The 22709-nt window shown below is 30.2% G+C and overlaps 3 protein-coding genes across 7 annotated transcripts; 2 read left to right on the top strand and 1 right to left on the bottom strand.

Moving 5' to 3' along the window:
* Positions 1-5540: 5540 nt before the first annotated feature.
* Positions 5541-12391, top strand: LOC110624913. Of its 5 annotated transcripts, none has more exons than XM_021770358.2 (15): positions 5541-5855; positions 7065-7184; positions 8016-8092; positions 8185-8275; positions 8796-8879; positions 8947-9065; positions 9296-9397; positions 9779-9895; positions 10301-10366; positions 10495-10561; positions 10917-10970; positions 11042-11131; positions 11571-11624; positions 11718-11756; positions 11865-12391. In XM_021770358.2, the coding sequence occupies exons 1-15, from the start codon at positions 5838-5840 to the stop codon at positions 11982-11984; spliced, it is 1218 nt and encodes a 405-aa protein (XP_021626050.1). In that variant the 5' UTR covers positions 5541-5837; the 3' UTR covers positions 11985-12391. The 5 variants fall into 5 exon arrangements, with proteins under 5 accessions (XP_021626050.1, XP_021626051.1, XP_021626049.1 ...); XM_021770359.2 differs by lacking the exon at positions 5541-5855 and adding an exon at positions 5867-5894; XM_021770357.2 differs by lacking the exon at positions 5541-5855 and adding an exon at positions 5901-6148 and having other exon boundaries at positions 8016-8075; positions 8174-8275.
* A 3264-nt stretch (positions 12392-15655) lies between these two features.
* On the top strand, positions 15656-18851 carry LOC110624914 (alpha-galactosidase 1). Its single transcript, XM_021770360.2, has 15 exons — positions 15656-16010; positions 16089-16147; positions 16222-16278; positions 16359-16393; positions 16480-16583; positions 16665-16740; positions 16951-17009; positions 17110-17175; positions 17306-17389; positions 17472-17536; positions 17702-17784; positions 17875-17965; positions 18083-18132; positions 18245-18385; positions 18497-18851. The coding sequence occupies exons 1-15, from the start codon at positions 15859-15861 to the stop codon at positions 18587-18589; spliced, it is 1215 nt and encodes a 404-aa protein (XP_021626052.1). The 5' UTR covers positions 15656-15858; the 3' UTR covers positions 18590-18851.
* A 359-nt stretch (positions 18852-19210) lies between these two features.
* LOC110624915 (glycosyltransferase BC10) lies at positions 19211-22463 on the bottom strand. The gene is made up of 2 exons (XM_021770361.2): positions 21355-22463; positions 19211-20257 (listed from the first exon to the last, which is right to left on the bottom strand). Exons 1-2 carry the CDS (start codon positions 21889-21891, stop codon positions 19616-19618), a joined length of 1179 nt encoding a protein of 392 aa, XP_021626053.1. The 5' UTR covers positions 21892-22463; the 3' UTR covers positions 19211-19615.
* Positions 22464-22709: the final 246 nt, after the last annotated feature.

Here is a 22709-nt window from a genome sequence, read left to right as displayed (position 1 = left end):
TTGCTTTTTTTTTTTTATGAATAAGGGGTAAAAAAAGAAAATTATTATTTAATATTTATAATATAGTAAAATTAATTAATTGATTTTTTAGTTTTAAAAAATATATTAAAATATTTTTAATATTTTAAAAATTTTACTAATAAGTTCTTATTAATTTTAATTATTAAGTATTTTATTATTTAATTTTTATAATTTTAAAAAATTTATTAGTCAATTTTTTAATTTTTTAAAAAAATTATAAATTAGTATTAAGAATATTTTAATTTTTTATAATATTTAACCGTTAAAATTAATATAAAAATTAATTGATATATTATAAAAATTAAACAATAATTAAGTAATCGCTGCACACTTAAAAAATATTCAGATTCAATTTTAAAGGTAATACATTAGGAGTTATAAATTATGAATAAAATCTTTCCATTCAAAAGCTTAAGTAAAAGGGATTTCAGGTGATTTAAAAATGAGGGAAAAAAAAACTTTTACAAGTTATGCAATTTTCTATTGAGTTTTTGCCTGTCGAAAATATTTTAGAATGGTAGAGCCACAAATTGCAAATATGTCATTTCTCTCATTATATTTTCGAGAGAGAAAATTTATTTCCATTAATTTTTTGTCTATTGCCACTGTAATCCATTAACTTTCCTCTGCTCAGAGGTTCATCTTCTTTCGTCCAGCTTGTAGGTTCCTTTTCCTTGTTGAGATCGAGAAGCATACAGTATTTTGCTAAAGTTATGTAGAGATTAGAAATTGAGAACATATTCTCATATTTGAAAGTTGTTTAATAAAAAATAATATTAAATTTATTTTTAAAATTATAAATTTCGAATAAATAAATTTAATATAAAATATTTAAATTAGCAGTTATGAAATGCATTCAAGTTTGTCATACCCCATTTTCCCACATCATGCCTTTATTTTTTTCTGATAAAATGGGCCAATGCTTGGTGAAAAAGCTTTGAACAAAACTGGGGCGATCCAAGTTTAGGTATAAATCCAACCCCAACTAATTGTAATTGCTAAGGCTAAGGCCCATAGATGGAAAATCAGCCTCCGATTGACACAATTCTATAAAATTTCTCATTTCCTTTTTATATATATGTAAAAAAAGATGCAATAGAGATAAGACGGTGTTAGATGGCTTAATTTTTTTATTAATTTTTACATAAATTTTACAATTGTGTTTTTTTTTTAATTTTCATTAAAAAAACATTTAATATAAACATAAATAAAATTCTTTTTAAACAAATCTATAATGATTTGTGTTTGCACAGACTGATCAGCCACTTGATCCAAGTCATGTGGTTTAGAAAAATGAACGTGGGGCTCCAATAAAAGGAAAATAATTAAGAAAACAAAAGGAGGTGATTTCTTAATTATGGATAATCACATGTTTATGCCACTATCTCATTCTCAACATTATTAAATTCATTTCTTTTATATATGCATATATAGGATGTATTTTAATATTATATATTAAAGTTTAATAATTATTAATCAAATTTATCCATAAATTAAAAATTAAAATTTTAATATTTATAAAAATCAAATCGAAATTGATTTTGATTAAAAAATAAATTGAATCAAATCGATTTGATTTAATTTGATTCGGTTCGATTTGATCAATTTAAATTTTTAATAAATCTTTTATTTTTACACTTCACTTAGTATTTTAAAATTTAATTAAAATATTTTAATTTTAATATAATTTAATCTTTCTATATTATTAAAAATAATATATTATTATCATTAATTGGTTCAGATTGATTTTTTTATTTTTTTAATTAAAACCGAATCGAATTAAAATAACTGAAACTTTTAAAATTAAAAATCAAACTCAAATGAATAAAAAATTAAATTAAAATTTTAAATTAATTTGATTCGATAGATTTTTTTAATTTAAACTGAATATTGTGTTATAACTGTAATATACTATTTTTTTTATTTTATTATATTGTTAAATTATTTTTATAATTAATAAATTTTATCCTTTTAACAATACATTAGATAGCTAATTTGCAATGGATTGAAAGGGGAAAAAAATAAATTTGTCTATTTGAAATGAAAGCATTATTAAAATAATCATAGGATTAATTGAATAAGCTCATACTCCCTTCCAATAGACATTTTCCTGCGAACCACCGTCCATCTCATAGGATATAGGGGAGATTTTCAGTGCTCATAGGATATAGGGGAGATTTTCAGTGGAGTCACCATACAATGATTGCAGTGACTGAAAATAATGTTCAACTACTCATTAGCAGTTTTTCTTATTATGGGGCCATTATATTTTATTTTATTTCTCTTTTGTTTCAACTTTCAAATTGTTCTGTTGCTCACACCTTAGTTAAATATAGAGATTCTCAATTTGGTCTTAAAGAGTGAGGTCTTGTCTATCTCGACTTTTCTTTTTTTTTTTTTAATGTTCTAATTTCTGATGGAAAGTAATGAAACCTCTTCTAAATTAAAAAAAAAAAATTACTCATTCAAATTCAATACTCACTAATTATTAGTATGATAGTGAATTTCGCAGATTGAATGGTTTATAAAAAAAAAAATTATTATATAAAATCTAATCGATAATTATTGGGTATTTGATATTTGGACCACAGTCGAATCCATCTAAAAAATTTAGACTGTAATTTCAATATGCAAACCTATCCTTTGGTACGTAATTCAGGTCACTCTCGGGCAAGTCGGGCAGAACAAGACTCGGACCCAACGGATAAAAATTTAACTCACATGACTTGACGGGTCAGTGGGAATAGACTCCTCCGTATTCGAATTATGTCAATACAAGCACCGAAATAAATTAAATGGCCGTCTCACGATGAGAAAATGACAACACATCCATATATACGACTCTATATGATAACGACATGTATTACTGTAGTAGGATGAGGGTTAACTAAATCTACTATAGCAGGTAGTAGTTACACATCACTAGAGGACTAAAAAAAAAAATAAAGGAAAAGAGTGTGAATTATTTAGACAAAATTCACAAACACATACACTGCTCTATTATACTTAATATGTTTTAATTAATTGGATATATGTACGAGATGCAATAGAATTTTTCATACTAAGCAATTAGTGTAGAAAAACCCATTAAAGCTTTAATTGCTATTATTAAATGATTGATAGTGAAACATCCCATTCGCATTACCACTACTCAATGCAAGAAGGTTCTTATTTTGACAAAAATTTTGCCTTTGCAACTTTGTCTTCCCTCACACGTAAACTTTCTATGGGCTGCATTATCTAAAACCAAAAGCTTTTGTTTGTGTTTTATGTTAATGGTATAAACATAAAACAAAGGTTTCTTCTCTTATCTTTCCATTGGCTCACATGCTTCAATGCTTCAATTCTACCTTACGTTTTGCCCATCAACAATAAGCCAATAATTAAGAGCGAGCAGTATTCGATTCAAATTAAAAAAATTGATTGAACTAAATTAATTTAAAATTTTATTTTGGTTTGATTTGGTTTAATTTTTAAATTTAAAAATTTCAGTTATTTCATTTCGGTTCGATTCAATTTTGATTAGAAAAATTTTAAAAATTAAACTAAACCGATTAGTAATAATAGTATATTATTTTTAATAATATAAAGAGATTAGATCATATCAAAGTTAAAATATTCTGATTAAATTTTAGAATACTAAAAATAAAGTGTAAAAAATAAAAAAAATTATTAAAAATTCAAATCGATCAAACCGAACTGAATCAAATCAAATCAGACCGATTCAGTTCGATTCGATTTCTAACTAAAATCAGTTTCATTTGATTTTTATAAATACTAAAATTTCAATTTTTGGTTTATTTAATTCGATTCGATTTTGAATCCAAACCGACCGAATACTTGCCCCAACCAATAATATATTAAAAGCTTTTCAATTTTAGACTTTTGAGAATATTAATAAACAACTTAGTAAAGAATTATTTTTTAAATTAATTATGCCTAATATAAATTTAATCTTATATAAAAACAAATTTAATAGTCGTTAGATTAACATTTAGTCTTTTTGCTAAATATTAACTTTTTATAATAAAAATTAAAAAATACATTTAAACATAAATTAAAAAAAATATATATTTTTATCATATTTAATTTAATAATTATCAACCTTCTTCTCATATAAACTCAAGCATAATCTTATTTTTTAAGATTTAAAATTCATAAATGAAACTCTAAGGTTCGACTTCCTCAACCCCTATTTCAAAAAAAAAAATTTATAAATGGCGCATTAGATAAAAATAAAAGTATTGTTGACTAAGTAAGGTATGAATTAAATGAATTTGGTTTATTTATTTAATTTAGATATATTCATTTATTAACATTTTATAAATTTTCACGTTGTTAATAAAATATTAATTAAAGTTCATATTTTAATTTAGAATATTATCTACATAACTAAGGATTATCACAACGAAAAGTCAAAGATAATTCTTGACATTATTAGATATGATCCTTTAATCGAATCTTCAACATGAAATACGCATAATACCTATATAATATTATATTTTGTAGGATAATTTATAATATAATTTTTAAAATTTAATAAAAATTATGATAGTTAGAGTAATCGTATTTAATTTAAATTAAAAAAATTAATCGAATTAAACTATTTTAAAAATTTAGTTTAAATTTTTATTTATTTTAATTTAATTTAATTTTTAATTTAAAAAATTTCAATTATTTTCATTCGGTTCGATTTTAATAAAAAAATTTAAAAAAATTAAATTAATTTCAATTAATGATAATAGTGTATTTTAATTAAATTTTAAAATATTAAAAATAATATAAAAAAAATAAAAAATTTATTAAAATTTTAAATTAATAAAATTAAATCAAATTAAATTAAATTAGATCGATTCAATTTTATTTAATTTTTAATAAAAATTAATTTGATTTTATTTTTATAAATATTAAAATTTAATTTTTAATTTATTTAATTTAATTTAATTTCAAATTAAATCGAGCTAATGTTGATCTTTCATGTGTCTTTCATTTTAATAAAAATAAAATAAAATAAAAATTCTTTTATTTGTAGATTTCCAGCTTAACTTTATGAGTTTATTCAAAAAAGAAAAAACTTTAATGGGTCTACGGTCCAATAATGACATCTTAGAAGATAGTTTCTCAGCCACGTTTGCAGTGGGACCGCTAGCAAACCACGTGCAAGCAGTTTATAGCGGGTATTATGAATTATTATACGCGCGCGAGTAATATTAGTACAGGGTCCCCGCCACCTTTCCAGATATTCTTTATAGACTCTCTGGTGCAATACAGCTTGTTTAAAATTTTTATTTGATTTGTTATAGAATTTAATTTAAATTTTTTTAAAAATTAAAATTAAACTGAAATAAATTAAAAAATATATATAAAATCAAATTAAATTTATGAATTAATTCAATTTCAATCTATTATTTTTGTTGGAATGGAATAAAATCACCCCAGTCCTAACTCACTCCTATCATAACTCTCCCTCTCCTATGGGATTCTTTAACTTTTCAAAAGAGTTGGACTTTTGGCTGTTTCCTGCTACAACGTCACCGTTTTGTCCAACTCATGCTCATGGAGTTCCATATTATTCCGTTTTGACATGGCCTTGTAGCTATGCTTTTTCTCATCAACTTTCTCTTCTCTTGGGTTTTGGATTAGGATTCTTTGCTTTATCTAAAAACCGAAGGCTTCTGTTTTAATTTTCTTACTTGATAATATAACTCCAAAAGTGTCCCTTTCCTCTCCCTTTTGGGCTTTTTTCTTTTTTCTCTTTCTGTTTGTTGTTGTTGTTGCTGCTGCTTGCTTCTTCTACTTTCCTTCTTCCCTGAAATATGAAGAGTCTCAATTGTGTAAGCTTCCACTTTAAGTTTCTTTGTCTATTTTCTATAGTGGGTTTCTTTTTCATGTTCTTTTGGCTTTTTGAAATAGTTGTGCTTCAATATCTATGAACTTCATCAGCTGCTGCTCTGTTCTTTTCTTCTTTTTATTTAATTTTGCTCATGATTTATGATGACCTTTTCGATTTAACTTTTTGTCATAATTATGGAGGGGAAGGAAAAAGGAAAAAAAAATGGAAAAGAGAGGCTTTTCTTCCATTTTTTTTGATATTGAAAGATCACTTCTCTGGTATTTCGTTTTGGTGGTAAGAAAACAGAGGAAAAGTGAAGAGTAAAATTTTGGATTTTCTTATGAGTTTACTGTTTGTTTTTGCTTTTACCCTCCGAAAGTCTCTGTCTTTTCTCTCCAACAGGCCGCACAGAGAATGAGCAGTAACCATAGAGCATCCTCTATACTATTTTTGAAATTCTCTCCTACCCCTGTTTGTGCTTCTTCAAGGGGTGCTTGAATTTTATTAATTTTGGCTTTTTTGTGGTCGCTTATTATTAGACTTCGAATGAATTTATAATGAAGTTCCTTAATCTGTAACATTGAAGAGTTTAGGTTCACGTTATTCTGAACTTTTTGCCATAACCAAAGTTGGGAGCCATGTCATAGTTGGTGGAATTTTTTTTTTTTTTTTTTTTTTTTGTTCTTTTTAAACTGTTGTTCTGAGTTATGACAATGAATATAATGACAATACTTGTAATTCTAAGATTATGGGTTTGGAATTGTATCTCGTTGCTTGACTTTTCTGTTCATTACGAATTGGTCTCCTAAGATTTCTTACTTTTGTCTGAAATGAAGGGAACACACAGAATTGAATTGATAGCAGTTTAAGAAATGATTTGTCTTTTGACTTGTAGATTGATTCATATGGATTTTCTTATGAACTTTGTCTTTTATTTTGTATTTATGGATAGTTACTCCTTCTTAAACGCTTTTTGTTTAAAAAAACCAGTCCCTTTATGTGTATCTGGGTAATTCAGTGACTTGTTTTTCTTTTCCTGAAACAAATTGATTAAGTCTTAGCATTCTGTAAGATATTTGCTGATCCCCTTAATTTTCCTTATCTTCTGTCTGCTGCTTTTTCTGTGGCAATTCCACATTACTATCTCAATTCAGTCCCAGTAAGATGTGATTATAATTTCTCATTACTCCGTGTCTAATTGCCTTTTCAGGTTTCTGTACAATCAGATCCCAAAAGCAGATCATGCCTTTGGACTCTCTTCTTTGCAGCTTCTTTGATTTGTACTGCTTACTTCGTTGGTTATTCATCCTTTGGAAGTGAAGATAAAGAAGTATGCATCTGCTTTCTAATCCCTTCTTTTTGAAATTCACTCTGCTGAAAAGGATCATATGGCTGTTGGCTGTTTAGTGGATTTAGATGTTTTCAGTTCACTTGATAATTTCTCATTCATCTAAGAGGACCTTTATACATTCAATGTTGGCTTAGAGGTCACATGTGATTTATGATTAAATGAAAGAAAACTGCAGCGTTGGTTTTGTTCTCGGGATTTGTAATTTGATAACCTAAACCCTCCCACGCACACAGACTTTAGACCTTTGTTTTTTTTTGTGACAAGTGTTACAGATATTACTGATTGGGCCTGATCATGGCAGCCAACCACTTTGTTTGATATAAAAATAATACATAAATGAAATATAGATGTGAAAGTGACATTTGCTGAGGTTGAAAGTAGGAGGCATATCATGAAATGCACGCACATACACAAACAAATGTTGAGATTTAAGATGGTTTAGATGTGAACATTAACCTGTGAGTGGAAGGACAAGGATTCAGGTGCTTTTGACATTCGATTGTAATTTTCTGAAGTTCTTATAATTTGATCATATGAAAGGTTTAACCTGCGTATGTTGATAGATGAACTATAAATACGCAAAATTGGCAAATTATTCAAGTAAAAAAAATATAGTTTCGCCTGGTATATCCATTCCTATAAAGAACCTCATCCCTTTGAAATTTGCAGAACTTTTAGCTTTCCTTAAATATGTAAAAGAGCAACAACCATGTTGGGGGCAATTCATAGTGAATTACATAGAGTTGGGCCCTAGTTACAGATCAACAACCTATTATAGACATGATTTTTTGTTGGAAATCATTTATGCAGAGATTGACAAGATGGCAAGTCATTGAGACAATGCAGAGTACAACGTCCAACAAATGCAAGGTTAGCACCTTTTACAGGTTTGGAATGATAAGTTTACTGCATAGTGCTATGTAAAGTCATTTTAGCTATCTTTCTGATTTACAACTTGTTTTGCTTAGGATCATTGCAGGTCTTCTGGAAGCGAGGCATTGCCTGAAGGAATTGTTAGGAAAACGTCAGACTTTGAAATGCGGCCTTTATGGAACAATTACATGGAAGATGTGAGTACAATATATGATCTGATTGAAGGAACTTGAACTGTATGAATTGTTCAAATGTATATGATAATTTCAAGCTGTAGAAATTTCTATTGGATTTATATTATTGATGGATTCATATTACTGAGGGATCATGCATTTTGTTCCTGCAATGTGAACCATGGCGGGGATAATACTGGTATTACTGTTGGGTTTCATCTTACACTAATTGTATCGTGTCATTAACCTCATAAGGTAGTAGTTCATGAGGCCATATTTATTGACAAGTTATTCTGTTCTTGTATGATTGAAAGCATTGTGATAATCTTTTGATTCAGAATTTAGACTGGTCATGTATTTAAAGACTGGATTTGGTGCTTTATGTCTGTATGAATTCGAGTAAATAGTGTTTAGTATCTGAGAAGTTTGTGTGAATGTAAGTATTGGATTTAACTTATGTTTCTGTTAGGAAGAAGCAACAATACATGCACTATGCTTATGAAAATTCTCTCTGTTCCTTGTATTGTTTTGTTTTGGGTGTCAGAACAAGGCAAAGCCTTCAACGAGCTTATTAGCACTTGCTGTTGGGATTAAGCAAAAAGAACTAGTGGACCAAATTATTAAGAAGGTGATTGTCAATCCTTACAGCTTTTTGGCTTCCATGTGCATGTCTGACATTTGTTGTATTCTTGCAGTTTCCTTTGAAAGAGTTCGTTGTGATGCTCTTTCATTATGATGGTGTTGTGGATAAATGGAGGGATTTGCCATGGAGTGATCATGTCATCCATGTGTCTGCAGTGAATCAAACAAAATGGTAAGGTTATCAACCAAAGTAATTGCCTCATAGATTCTTGTGTTGGCACTTGGTAGGGTACATACTACCAGCACATTTGTGTTTGTGTGTGCTCAAGGGGCACAGATGAATGCATCTATTTCTGCATGATCATATATTCTATTCATTTTTTTGCCTGTGCACACATTTTTATAGTGAATTGTGCAAGCTTATATTTGTTACTCTCAAGTGGAAACATTTCTCCATCACAGGTGGTTTGCAAAACGATTTCTGCATCCAGACATTGTTGCTGAGTATGACTATATATTTCTTTGGGATGAAGACCTTGGAGTTGAAAATTTTAATCCAGGAAGGTATGCATGTTTTGCAACTCAGATATGGTACTGAATTTCAATGCTGATGAATACTACTTTATGTAGGACAGTGAAATATATGAAGTAATACTGTGTGGTCACTTACTGAGTAGTAAAAGTGTATTAGTTTTCATGTTCTGTAAATCCTCACAATTACTTTACAAGAACTCGTGGCCTTGGTTGTCATAGTGTCATTTTGTTGTAAATGGTTACATTATAGCTAACATTCTTGGTAACTAGTTTCAAAGATCAGAGTTTTTAACATATTAATTACAACATGAAAGAATCTTCGTTTATTTTTGCAATGCTGAGTGTTATTCTGAAATTTTTTTCTAATCGAAAATTTTAAACAACATATTAAATACAATAATTCCTTTCCAGATATCTGTCAATTGTTAAGGATGAGGGACTTGAAATATCACAGCCTGCCCTCGATCCTACCAAGTCAGCAGTGTACCATCCAATTACTGCACGTCAACCAAAATTAAAGGTGCACAGGTCAGTGTAAATTTGTGTTTTTGAGTGACTAAAATGGCTGCTTATCTTCTACAAACTGGGGAGAGATCATCAGATTTGCTATCAGTATTTTTTCTGTAGATGAAGAATAATGCAATAGTTTTAGGAACTGAAGGGGATGTGACCCCTTTTTATATGCTTGAACTTTTGACATGTCAAAGATTTGGATTTGACATGGACCCTATTGTCTTACAGTGAGAAAAGTCTATTGTATTTTCTTTCACAAAAAGAGGTTGTAGTTTTCCGTACGTATGATGTGTTCACGTAGTCTATATTATTTATTGTTGTAACTAATAATGCAGAGTTTATAGATTCCCTTTGACTGAACAATGAACAATTTGAATTTAGACATAAAATCTGAGTTTAACTGGGGTTACTTTTTAACAGGAGGATGTATAAATTTAAAGGCAGCGGAAGGTGTTATCACAACAGCACTTCTCCTCCTTGCATAGGGTAAATGATGACCAATTCTTCTCACTTGTATTTTGATTATTTATTTCAGAGTAGTTCCTTTCTACCATCTTTTTAACAAATTGAACAATAAGCACACTTCGCCATGAAAATAAATACTGCTAATGCAGGTGGGTGGAAATGATGGCACCTGTCTTCTCAAGAGCAGCTTGGCGATGCGTATGGCATATGATCCAGGTATAGTTACTGTCTCACCAAGTCTTTTTCACTTTGTAATCCGAGGGGTGCTAGGGTGGTACTAGCACTAGACAAAAACATACTCAGCCACCAATAACTAAAAACCAGACTGCAATGTTATGGTAATAAGTTACTTCTGATCCTTGATTGCGTTCTGGGACATAATGATCGGTAAATTGCTAATCTTACTGTATCAAACTTGATAGAGAAGGTGCTATTTGTGTTCTGCCCTTAGTGATTCTATAAAATTTTACCACTTTACTTGGTCAGTCGATATAGCCTATTTTGCACTGTCATCTCTGTGTCATGTCTGCATTCATTATAATCATTCATTAAAGATCTTTTATCTGTACAGAATGACTTGATCCACGCCTGGGGCCTGGATATCCAGCTTGGTTATTGTGCACAGGTAACTTTCCAAATCCCATGAATTTATATGATTCCCTGAGATATTGATGTGATAGTTCTACTATTTTGTAGGGTGATCGAACGAAAAATGTTGGTGTGGTGGATTCTGAGTACATTGTTCATCTGGGTCTTTTAACTCTTGGTGTCTTCAATGGATCTAAGGTAAGTCCTTGTCCACATATTGATAGCACAAATAATTTTGGAGCTGCCCCCTTCATCTTCACTCTCTCTGGGGCGTAGCTAGGACTGACCAGTTTATTCCCATCAAAATTCTTTTGCTGAAAAATCAACGGCTCGCTACTTGTTCTTTTAGCTTGTTTTCGTTCAGATCATAGCGCATAGGGTGTTAGATCCTGGGTGCAAGGGTCCAAGTATTCTTTCATATTCCTGTTGCAATACTGATCAATCCAAGCTTCAAAGCCTTTAAAGAATAAATTAAAATCATAACAAAAACGAGCATGTTACTTTAATAGAGCAGAATAATGAAATGTAATGGAATATTTTTCGTTCATCAATCTATTGTATTTTTATTCCATTTTCCATTATGCTTCATTATGGCTTTCAAACATGCATCTCACTATCCTGTTGGCTTATTTTGCAGTCAAATTCTCGTTCCGATTCGCAAGCTCATCTTCCTCATGAGAAGCAATTTGCTGTAAGCTGCTTAGCTCCTGCCTCGGCAAATACTTTTATTTTGTTGCAGTCTTCTGTATCAAAAAGTAATAACTTTTCATCTCTGATATTGCAGGAGCCATCAGAGTCCCATATAGTCGACAAGAGATTAGAGGTTACCATTGAAGAAACTGCAAAATTTTATTCTCTTTGTTCTTATTTATAATCTCAAGAATGCCCATGTTCAAGAGAAAATTTTTATGGAGTAATGATCTTTATACAGGTAAGAAGACAGTCCTCCATTGAAATGCAGATTTTTCGGGACAGATGGAGAAATGCTGTGAAGGAAGACAAATGTTGGGTAGATCCATTTCAACACTTAGAGAACCAAACTAATATTTAAAAATTTGATTCTGCTGAGGCCTTCAACTTGATGATCAGATGATGAAGGTTGGTGGCCACATTCATAAATAACAGCAACAGATACTTGTACACACACCATCCATACAACCTTTTTCTGCAGATATCTCAAGCACAGCTGAGCTCAAGTATATGAACTCCTCATGGAGATTGATATTGTGAACATGTGATTTCTTGGCTGCTTCTTCATGGCTAATGGTGATCATCTATGGATGATCTCAAAGTGATGTGGAACAGCCATTGCAGATTTTTTTTTTAATTCTTTTTTTTTTTTTTGTAAATTTCTGCTTCATTTGTTCTTTTTCAAATGAAAAATGATAGATATACCTGATGTGTGAATTTCTTTTTTTCTCCTTTCCAAATTATTGAAGATTTTTTGAAGGGTGTAAATGCAATTTAATTTTGAAAGTAAATGTATGTTTTTAAAAATTGTTTGAAATTTTTTTATCAAATAGCTTAATTTTCAACAATAGATCAAGAAATAATTAGTAATATTGTAATAAAATTATATGAAATTATTGTTGAAAATCTAGTCATATTTTTTAAATTATAAAAGTCTAAATATAATCTATTATAGAAAATTAATAATTTTAAGTAAAAAAAAATATTTTTTTTTATTTCAACAATAATCTATAGTGAAATTGGATTATAATAAAAATTTAAACAATTAAAAGATTAATGTAAAAGTTCTGAAAAATTTAGAGGACTAAATGGTAATTAAACTAAAAATGTGGAAAAAGGAAAAATCGAGAGAGCTTGTGAGGCGGTTGAAGTAAGAGACAAAAGACTGAATTCGGGGGAAAAAGGAAAAGAAAGAAGAATGGAGAAGGAAAGGAAAGAGAAGGAAAAGAAAAGAAGGGAGAGGCAGGAGGCTGGAGGAGCAGCAGCTTTCTGAGTTAAATAGGCAAGTTTAATTAACTTTTTTCACTTAGAATACTTAAAAATTATAGAATTTAGTATGGATAATTTTGATATATTGGGGATATTTTAAACGAATTTTGTAAATTTTTAGAACTCGGAAGAGTTTAATATATTTCTTAATATGTTAAGATGTAGGTACTGAAATAATTTATTTTTAGTATTTATAAAGCATTGTTTTAACTTGAAAATATTCATGCACAGATTATTATTTATTATTATTATTTTTGTTAATTGAAGTTCTAAGGAGGGATAGGGTGTTAAGTATTTGGGTTAAGATAGATGTGAATATTCAATCGGTTTGGTTTAAAATCGAACTAAATAATTAAAAATTAAAATTTTAGTATTTATAAAAATCGAACTGAATTGATTTTAATTAGAAATCAAATTGAATTAAACTGATTTGATTCAATTTAATCGGTTTAAATTTTTAATAAATTTTAATTTTTCACCATTTATTTTATTTTTAATATTTTAAAATTTAATTAAAATATTTTAATTTAATCTCTTTATATTATTAAAAATAATATATTATTATCACTAATCAGTTCGGTTTGATTTTTTTACTGATTAAAATCGAACCGAATTGAAATAACTGAATTTTTAAAATTAAAAATTGAATCAAATCTAAATGAATAAAAAATCAAATCAAAATTTTAAATTAATTCACTTCAATCGATTGTTTTAGTTTAAATCCTATCCACTTAAAAATAGATAAATATTTTAATAGAAATATTATTATGAGATAAGATATTTTTTTATATTAATTTTTCAAGAATAAATGCATTGGTGATGTAGAGTTTATTGAAAATAATTTATATTTGTAAAATATTTTTTATGAAAAATATTTTTAATTAGATAATTTATTTTTTATTATTTTTAAAATTTATTAATAAATTTATATTTTGATCTTAATACTCTTGAATTCTTATGAGAATGGATTTTGAATTAAAAGTAAATCTTCTAAAATTTTAAAAATTTTATATCAAAATTACTTAATTGATTTTTAAAAATTATTTTTATTTTTTCATTCTTTATTTTTTTAATTTGAAATTTATTTTTTATTTTTAATTAATGATTGCTCTTTATAAAAAATATTTAATTTAATAGTGACTATTAATATATACTTTATACATTTATAATTAATATTAAAAATTTATTATATTATTTTATTAATTAAAAAAATATATTGTTTACTTTTTTATAGTAAAAAATTATGTAAAATTCAGATTTTATATGTTATAAAAATATTAATAATATTTTTTAATGAATAAAAATGATTGTAATTTATAAAAATAAATATTTATGTTTAGTTTAAAAATAATAAAAATATGAATAAATTAAATTAATTTAAATTTTATTATTAATTTATCTAATATAAAAGATTTCAATTAAATTTTATTACATTTAAATTAATTACAAATAAATAATTTTTTATGAACAAAAATAAATTAAATTTTATTGATGCAATATCAAATAAGGGCAATAAAATATAAAAAATAACTTTCTCTTTTTCTGAGAAGTAAGAAATTTTTTAAAATGATTTTTTTATTAGAAAAATAATATATTTTAAATAGTTTTATTGAGACTTTGGTGTTGAATCCATATCAGTTGTGGAATGTGCAATGTATAGGTATTCATCTCCCTTGTCTTGAACTGATTTTTAGAAGGAATTAGTTTTGGTCCAAATTTAATTTAATATTAGAGTCGATCCATCCAATTAATCTCTTATAAATATGTCGAGGATGGGTTAAATTTCACATCGGATGTAAAAAGGAGTAATGTACCCTTTATATGAAATATAGACACTTTTGAGGTGAGTCAGGTATGACTCAAATTTAATATTAGGCAATCAAATGATAATATAAAATTTATAAATCAAATATAAAATTTATATTGAGTTATATTTATATTATCATTTCATTTAAGCACTTGACTTTTCTGACAGTGTTAGCTCAATTTTAAAAAGATATGTGATAGAAATCTTGTTAGATATATAATATAGAAAAAAAAAATTGAGTATTATTGTTGATGGATGTGTTTCAGACTGTTTTTTTTTTTTTTTAAAATGTATTATTTGGATCTTAATATTCTGGATTTTATTAATAAATTGTGCTTATTGATAACCATGAAGATATATTTATTTTTATTTGTTATTTGTCTACCGGATCTTAGACAGAGTTCTTAAGATTATCAGTCAATGATTAAGTTTAGATTTTTTTAAACAGCATGAACTGATAATGTGATAGGAAAAAGAAAATTATATTACTATAAATTTATATTATTATTTATTGTTAAGATCTTGAATCTGTATTAAGTGTGATTTAAATAAAGTAAATTTTATTTTTTTACTTTTTTTTATTTTTTATTAATTATCTTTTATAAATGGTGTTGAGTATACATTTGATTTTTTTTGTTTTTTTTGATAATAATGTGAATCAATAATACAACATCACCTATAGAATAGCTTTTGGGCGAAAAATTGATGGAAAGGAAAGGAAGAGTTATGGAGGAAAATAAGAACATGATGACAAAGCAGTATGTCGTATGTACTGAATTGGTTACGAGCAATTGTTAAAAAGTATCACTATCTAACAGAGACTTATAACAAATTCCAACCAAAAAAGCCCAAGCCGCAAAGGTAAAAAAAAAAAGCAGGGGAAGAGAATGGAGGAATGTAAGTGGAATTAGGCTGCCGTCCACGCCAATGGTAGGTCGAGACCACAATAAGGTCGACTTATGTCCCAGTGGCAACTGTTGATTTCAATTTAATAAACTTGTATTGCTCACATTCGATTTGTTTATAATCATATCCAAAAGCTCATACAACGTGGTAATGACGCATCAGTTATTAAGAAAATTCAGCACTAAATAAGCAAGAATTAATATTCCTCGCATGTGAAAGCACATAACTTCACGTATATCTTAATCTTCTGCTGATGCGATTCAGTGGAGCAGCTACACGCATCATGGGCAGACGCCACTCTCCATATCTTTTCTTCTGCGCATTTCTGCTGTGCTCTTCTTGCATCGTGGCATCCAGCAGGAAACTGCTGCTTGATAATGGCCTTGGCCTCACTCCACCTATGGGGTAATAGTTAACTAATTTACTTCTCTTTTCATTCACATAAACAAGCCAGTTGATCTTTTTTTACTCGCCGGCCGGCAGGTGGAACAGTTGGAATCACTTCCATTGCCAGATAAATAAGACGATTGTTAAAGAAACAGGTAAAAATTTAAGAGATCAATTTCTTCCTTTTGCAGTACAACAGTTTAAACATCAGTTTTGGCTCCTTCAACAGCTGATGCTTTAGTCTCAACTGGGCTAGCACGACTTGGATACGTCTATGTCAACATAGGTAATTGCTTAATTTTGCTAAATGAATTTGAACTATTAGAATTCATGAAATCATGCAACAATAATCTTTGAACCTTTTAGATGATTGCTGGGGTGAATCTAAAAGAGACCAACAGGTTTGCTTTCTGGCTTAATTATGTTCTTTGTTCATTCTTTCGAAATTCAGATAAGAAATATATACAACTTGTGCTCTTTTCATTAGGGAAATCTTGTAGCCAACAAGACTACATTTCCTTCTGGGATTAAAGCTCTTGCAGATTATGTTCATGGCAAGGGCCTCAAGCTAGGGATCTATGCTGATGCAGGGTAGTCTTTTTTACTTTTTCTTTTGTTTGTCTTGTTAAAGTTGTTTAGTTTTTCTTTTTCAATGATCTGCTTTATTTGCAGGCTCAGAACATGTACTGGAAAAGTGGCAGGCTCTCTCGGACATGAAGAGCAAGATGCCAATACATTTGCTTCATGGGTACGTGGAAAACCAGAAATTTTATAATACAACCGTAATTGTACGTACAATGATGTAGCCATTGATCATGATGAGTCCCATATAGGTCCCACCATGTACAAACGGTTGTAAGAAATAATTTTTACTGAAAAACAGTTCTGTTGCTGAAGATATAGCTTAAACTGGAGTTGTATATATGCTAATCTGTTTGTTGTATCGAGTTAAAAACAGGGAGTTGACTACTTGAAGTATGATAATTGTTATAACAATGATGTGAAACCAACCATAAGGTTAGATCTCTTCGTCATATGTATTTTTCTCTGATCATGCATGATTCCATCTTGAGAGAAGAAAAGTCATTGATTAATTTCATTTTGATTTTCTTTACAGATACAAAGCAATGTCTGCTGCACTTAAGAAGACGGGGCGCCCCATCTTTTTCTCCATGTGTGAATGGTAATGCATCCCTGAGTCTACATGTACAGTAGTGTAACTACATGGTTTTATTAGGGCTTCATACTTCGAAGTCTTCAGAAGGAAATCAGTTGAATGATATTAAAATATGGATGATTTGTGTATTAATTAGGGGGGATATGCGTCCAGCACTTTGGGGAGCAGATGTTGGGAATAGCTGGAGAACTACTGATGACATTTCTGACTCATGGGAGAGGTCTGGTCTTTGTATTTATTTATAGCAAAGATGTTTAATTATTGGATTTGTAATTATTAATTATTGTACGGTGGCATTGCAGTATGCTCAAGGTAGCTGACATGAATGAAGTGTATGCTGCTTATGCTAAACCTGGTGGTTGGAATGGTTAGTTGAGGCTTCAATCAATCCCCTAATCAGTGTAATATTTTTCGTAAATAGGGCGATTCTTATCTAAACGAGTCTACATGAACCCGTAATATAAATACAAGAGATTTTACACGTATTTTTCCAGTAAGTGATATTTTTCTTGACCAACATGGTCTCTCCCAGACCCAGATATGCTAGAAGTGGGAAATGGAGGAATGAAGTATAATGAATACGTGGTGCACTTTAGCATATGGGCTATATCTAAGGTGAATTAATATATTAATTATTGTCTTGGTCTAGAATTTTTTAAGTTAATTTTTTTTAAAAAAAAAAAAATAATATGCTTAACATTGCAGGCACCCCTCCTTTTAGGATGCGATGTACGATCGTTGAGCAACGAGACTATGCAAATTATCAGCAACGAGGAGGTGATAGCTATTAATCAAGGTACTATGTCTACTGTTGATTATGTGAATTAAAATTTTGGATATATCTTTTTCAATGGGTTCAATAATATTTTATCAGGTTTATAATAATAATCTGTTGGTTTTGAATTTGGATTAGATTCTTTGGGTGTTCAAGCTCGAAAGGTTAGAATGGAAGGACAACGTGATGTGAGATCGATGAACCAAACCCATATATTATATTCGTTCAATATTTAATTAGAATTCTTATAGTGGAGAAGAGAAGAAGGTTTTATTTTGATTTTCTAAAATTTGAATTCAGATCTGGGCTGGACCTCTATCTGGGGATAGAGTAGTAGTTCTATTTGTAAACAGAAAGCCATGGAAATCTCCAATGACTGCCCATTGGGACGACATTGGTATCGAGCCAACTGATCGAGCTGAAGTTAGAGATGTATGGGAGGTAGGCCGTTTCACCTTCTCTTCTTTTCTGATAATTCTCACTTACACCCAATTTATATGGACCCATAATGATATAAGCTCTTATATGTATGTGTTTCTCATGCCGTATCAGCACCGTACGCTTCCAGCCACCTTTGAAGAAAAATTAACAGCAGATGTGGATCCTCGTGCCTGCAAGCTCTATGTTCTAACCATAATCAAGTAGCATTACCTGCAAGTAATTGATGTGGTATCTTTGCTTTAGGTTCTAGTAATTTAAACCCCAAGTCATCACTATCTGAAGCCAGCCAGCATGTGAAGATTGGCCTACAACAGAAATACAAGGCCTTGATTGTGAGCCAAAGTGATCTTAGAAGAAAGACAAGGATACCAATCCATTTATAAAATTACCCTGCATCTAATAAAATTAAAAATAAATTCTACAAGTTTTGGGATAATTATATATAGCATGTATACTGCTCATCAAAAGAATAAAGAAGGTCGGATTCATAGGTTTAATATGTTAGTGAGTGCATCTGAATAAATATGAATAAATATGATAGATTTCAAGTTTTCATTCATATCTCTATTTCAATAAATAAAAAACAAAATAAAAAAAATCATGAATATTTTTACATTATTAAATTAAATTTTATTATTGTAAAAGAACTTTTTATTCTTTTATTAAAAAACTCTAAGTTTAATTTGTTTTACTTATATTAGAAAGATAATATAAATATTCAACGCAACTGACAATTTTGTTAATAAAATATCTAAAAAATTAAATTTTACAAAAGCGAAAAAAGTAAATCTCAAGTAATTACTCAAGTTTCCTCGAGAGTACATCTAAATCACTAAAATCTCCTTTGAGGTTTGCTATAATATTCTCATTTTTTACAAAATTGAATTTGAGAACAGTCCTGGAATAGTAAACTCACATCAAGCAGTGAGAAATATTGCATCTGCAGAACTTTTCTCATGCCAAACAAAGATGTATAACCCCTCAATCATTTAATCATCAACCAAAATGATCCAAGGAATCATCTGTTGTGGGCTCTCCTAGAAAAGCTAGCCAAACTGTCAAACTTGGATCAACAAATAGCAATTCTTGAAGGTTAAGAACCCCAATGGCCTATCAAAAGAAAAAAAAAAAACTATACAATTGTGCCTAAACAAAATTTTTATGCGAGCCGCCTGAGAATGTCTAGAAGCACTATATGTCATATCTCTGTCAGGAAAGAAAAATGAAAGATCAAAATTCCATTACTGTTGAGGTGAGATTAAGCAAGGGCTCCAGTGCACTTGGATGAAACTTTCGCGCAAAGAGGTAACAAACAGAAGTCATCTCTGAATTGTATGAACATTCTGTTCCATTACTTCGAATAGACTGTATAAAACTTTCTGTAACATTAATTCCCATGTATGTTGCTGGATGCGGGCCTCCTAGCGACCAATCAACCCAAGTAACAGTGCGATTCGCGTTAAACGGCCCTTGAAACATGTTCAGATAAGTTGGAATGTAATGCTCATCTGGATAGCAAGCAGGCTTACAGTATTTCTTGAAGATAGAATAGTATTTGGTGTCTGAAACTATATGAACAGCCAAAGCCCGTTGGACCTCAAACCATTGAGACCCCTTCCTCCATTGAAAGAGCTTAATATCAGGAAGCATTTTACGGTTGTAACGTCCACGACCATAACGAGTGGGCTCATCATATGAATCAACAAAGCTATGTTCAGAATGAATGAGATACTTGTAGACAGTTGGGAAATTGTATACTGGGATGCAGCTCTCAGAGAGAAGAACAAACCGCTCATTTGAGAAATCCAGCAGGGCATTGGCTAGAAGGCGCTTCTCAGCATCAACCAGTGAAACACTTCCCCATTCAACATCCTGGAGATGGAAAATGAGAAAGGGGTTCATTAGGAAATACAAAATGCAATCAACAGTACTAAAGTGTCAAGAAAAAGTCAGAAGACAGAGAGCTCTAGCCTATAAAAGAAAGCAATGATCTTTTGCACACAGCAGAAAGAAAATATGCAACAAGTCCAACCATTTCTACTCTGTCACTGAAGAAATTCGTCTGAAAAATATTACCAGCAACCAATGTAAAACAAAATTTTTACCCAATTTCAACCAATAGATATGATAACCAATTTTCCTGTCTCGTATTATATGGCATTTCTTCCCCACATTACACTATATAGCTATTAAAGCTCTCACCAGAAACAAATCATCAAAGAAGCCCTAAAATTTTAAACACACCATTCTATTCAACTCAACTAAGCCTCAGCCTCATACTAGTTCAGGTTAACAGAACGGTTCGTCCAAAGCAGGGTGCACCAATCTAGAAGGGAAAACACGAGAGACAATCCCACTCTTTGGCATTATTGCATAGATGGCTGCCCAGGCATGAACCTTCAGCCTTGCAGTTAAAATTCAAAGACCTCAATAGATTAGACTGGAGCTATTCTTGGCATAAGCATAAACAAATATAGATACTTGATCTTAATGAACAGGGAAGGCAACTAGTTTAATATTTCCAGGGCGTCAAATATGTGCAAGAAATGTTAGCTTTTACTCATGATGTCAATGGATCTCTTCCTCCATTTAGCAATTGCATACTGTCTTAAAATTCCAAGAGGCTTTTCCTGGCAGTGAATTGGACTAACTTAGCTAAACTTCAAAAGACAATCTCCTAAACAAAAGCATATCCATAATTCATTTTCATTAAAGCAAACTTCTACTTTCCAGTTTACTTCCGAACAACTTTACCAACTTCTAGCAAAAATAAATAAAACGTTCTAAGCTTGTTGATGTTTTTTGCTAGCCTAGTAACATTAGAGTGAAACCCCATTTAACTTAGTGAAAACAAACCAAAAAGAACAATCAAATCAGTCGTAACAACCAAAACATGCCATTCCTCAAAATGATTATAACTCAAAAGCATCAGAGTATCAACAAGAATAATCAGAAACCAAATACTGTACCTGGCTTGGTATCTGCCTTCCGTAGAATGGAGAATCCAATGAAACATTGAGCACATAGTTAGAAGGCGTATGGATATAGATAGAGAAATATTTCTCATGACCTCTAAAGAACCTCTCCCACAATGGCAACATAGGCAAAGGCCCTCTAGTCAAAAACATGAAAGCCACTTTAGGCAATCTATCAAAGGGATATTCTTCCTTGGTTGGCATCAAAGAAGCCCTCCAAAAAAGCTGCTCATCAGCCATACTATGAGTCAAGTTCTTGGGATGAAGAAAAGTTTCTATACTCCAACAATCAACCGTCTTGCAAGGTCTCAAAACTGTGCAATTATTATCTGGGATTTTTGTTGCTTCTATGTTGTTAGTGAAGAATAACCGAGCTTGTGAAGCGAAGTACTGATTTATGTGAGAACTTGTTGCCAAGCCCATAATTATACCCGCCACAAAAACAACCAAGAAAGATAAAATTTGCACCAGTTTTAGCAAACTCATGTGCCTATCTACTCCATCTTCCTTGTCTCCTCTATGCCTTGCCATTTCTTTTCCTTCTGTATCTCACTTCATTCAATTAATCAAATCTCCTCAACTCTTGACGAAATTTAATTCTAAAAGCTCCAACTCCAAGCACTTCCTCTCATGCAAAATTTGGACTGCTTTAATGCAAAATTAAACTCTGAAGTCCAGTAATCATTGAAATTGACACCAGTAACAGAAAAAGAAAAAAACCCAATAGCTAGACTTTAATTGAAACTCAATAAGAAGTCCAAAAATCCTTGATGTTAAGTGTCTGAGTATGAAAATCTAGCAAAAAATTGCAGAAACCAAATTACAGAAGAAAAAAATCCAAATCAAGAAATTTAGATCTTCAGAATCAACGGCAATGGATCGTTTAGTCCCATTGTGAAAACCCAACGGAGGAAAGAAAGGAAGCTAGGGATTTTGATTGCAGAGCGAAAGAGGAAGAGAGACAAGACAAGCAGCAACAGATAGGATTAAAATCACTATCAAGATCAAGAATTTAGAATCACGTCACCAACCACATAAACAGAGACGAGTATGTAAATGGGCAGAAAGAAACAAAGGAGTTTGAAGTGGTGTAGGTAAAGAATTTGACTCATGTCGTTTTCCAGTCGTGGAGAAAAAGAGGTCAGGAGCAAGACGAAGGATCCAATGAAGAAGCAAAGATTTGGAAGCAGAGAATGAGAATCCCAGCAAGACACCTGTCGCCGTTAGCCCAATGGAATATGTCCAACAAATTAATAAATTAACGTCTTTTTCTAAAAAAAAACAAATTCAAAAAAAAATTGAAAAATCGCTGCGCGTTGTGTTGTTTTGCTGTGTGAATGTTTTGTTTG

Source organism: Manihot esculenta, chromosome 10, assembly GCF_001659605.2.
Source record: "Manihot esculenta cultivar AM560-2 chromosome 10, M.esculenta_v8, whole genome shotgun sequence".
NCBI classification, from domain to species: Eukaryota; Viridiplantae; Streptophyta; class Magnoliopsida; order Malpighiales; family Euphorbiaceae; genus Manihot; species Manihot esculenta.
The sequence above is the reverse complement of the archived record's forward strand: the minus strand, read 5'-3'. Positions and strand labels throughout refer to the sequence as shown.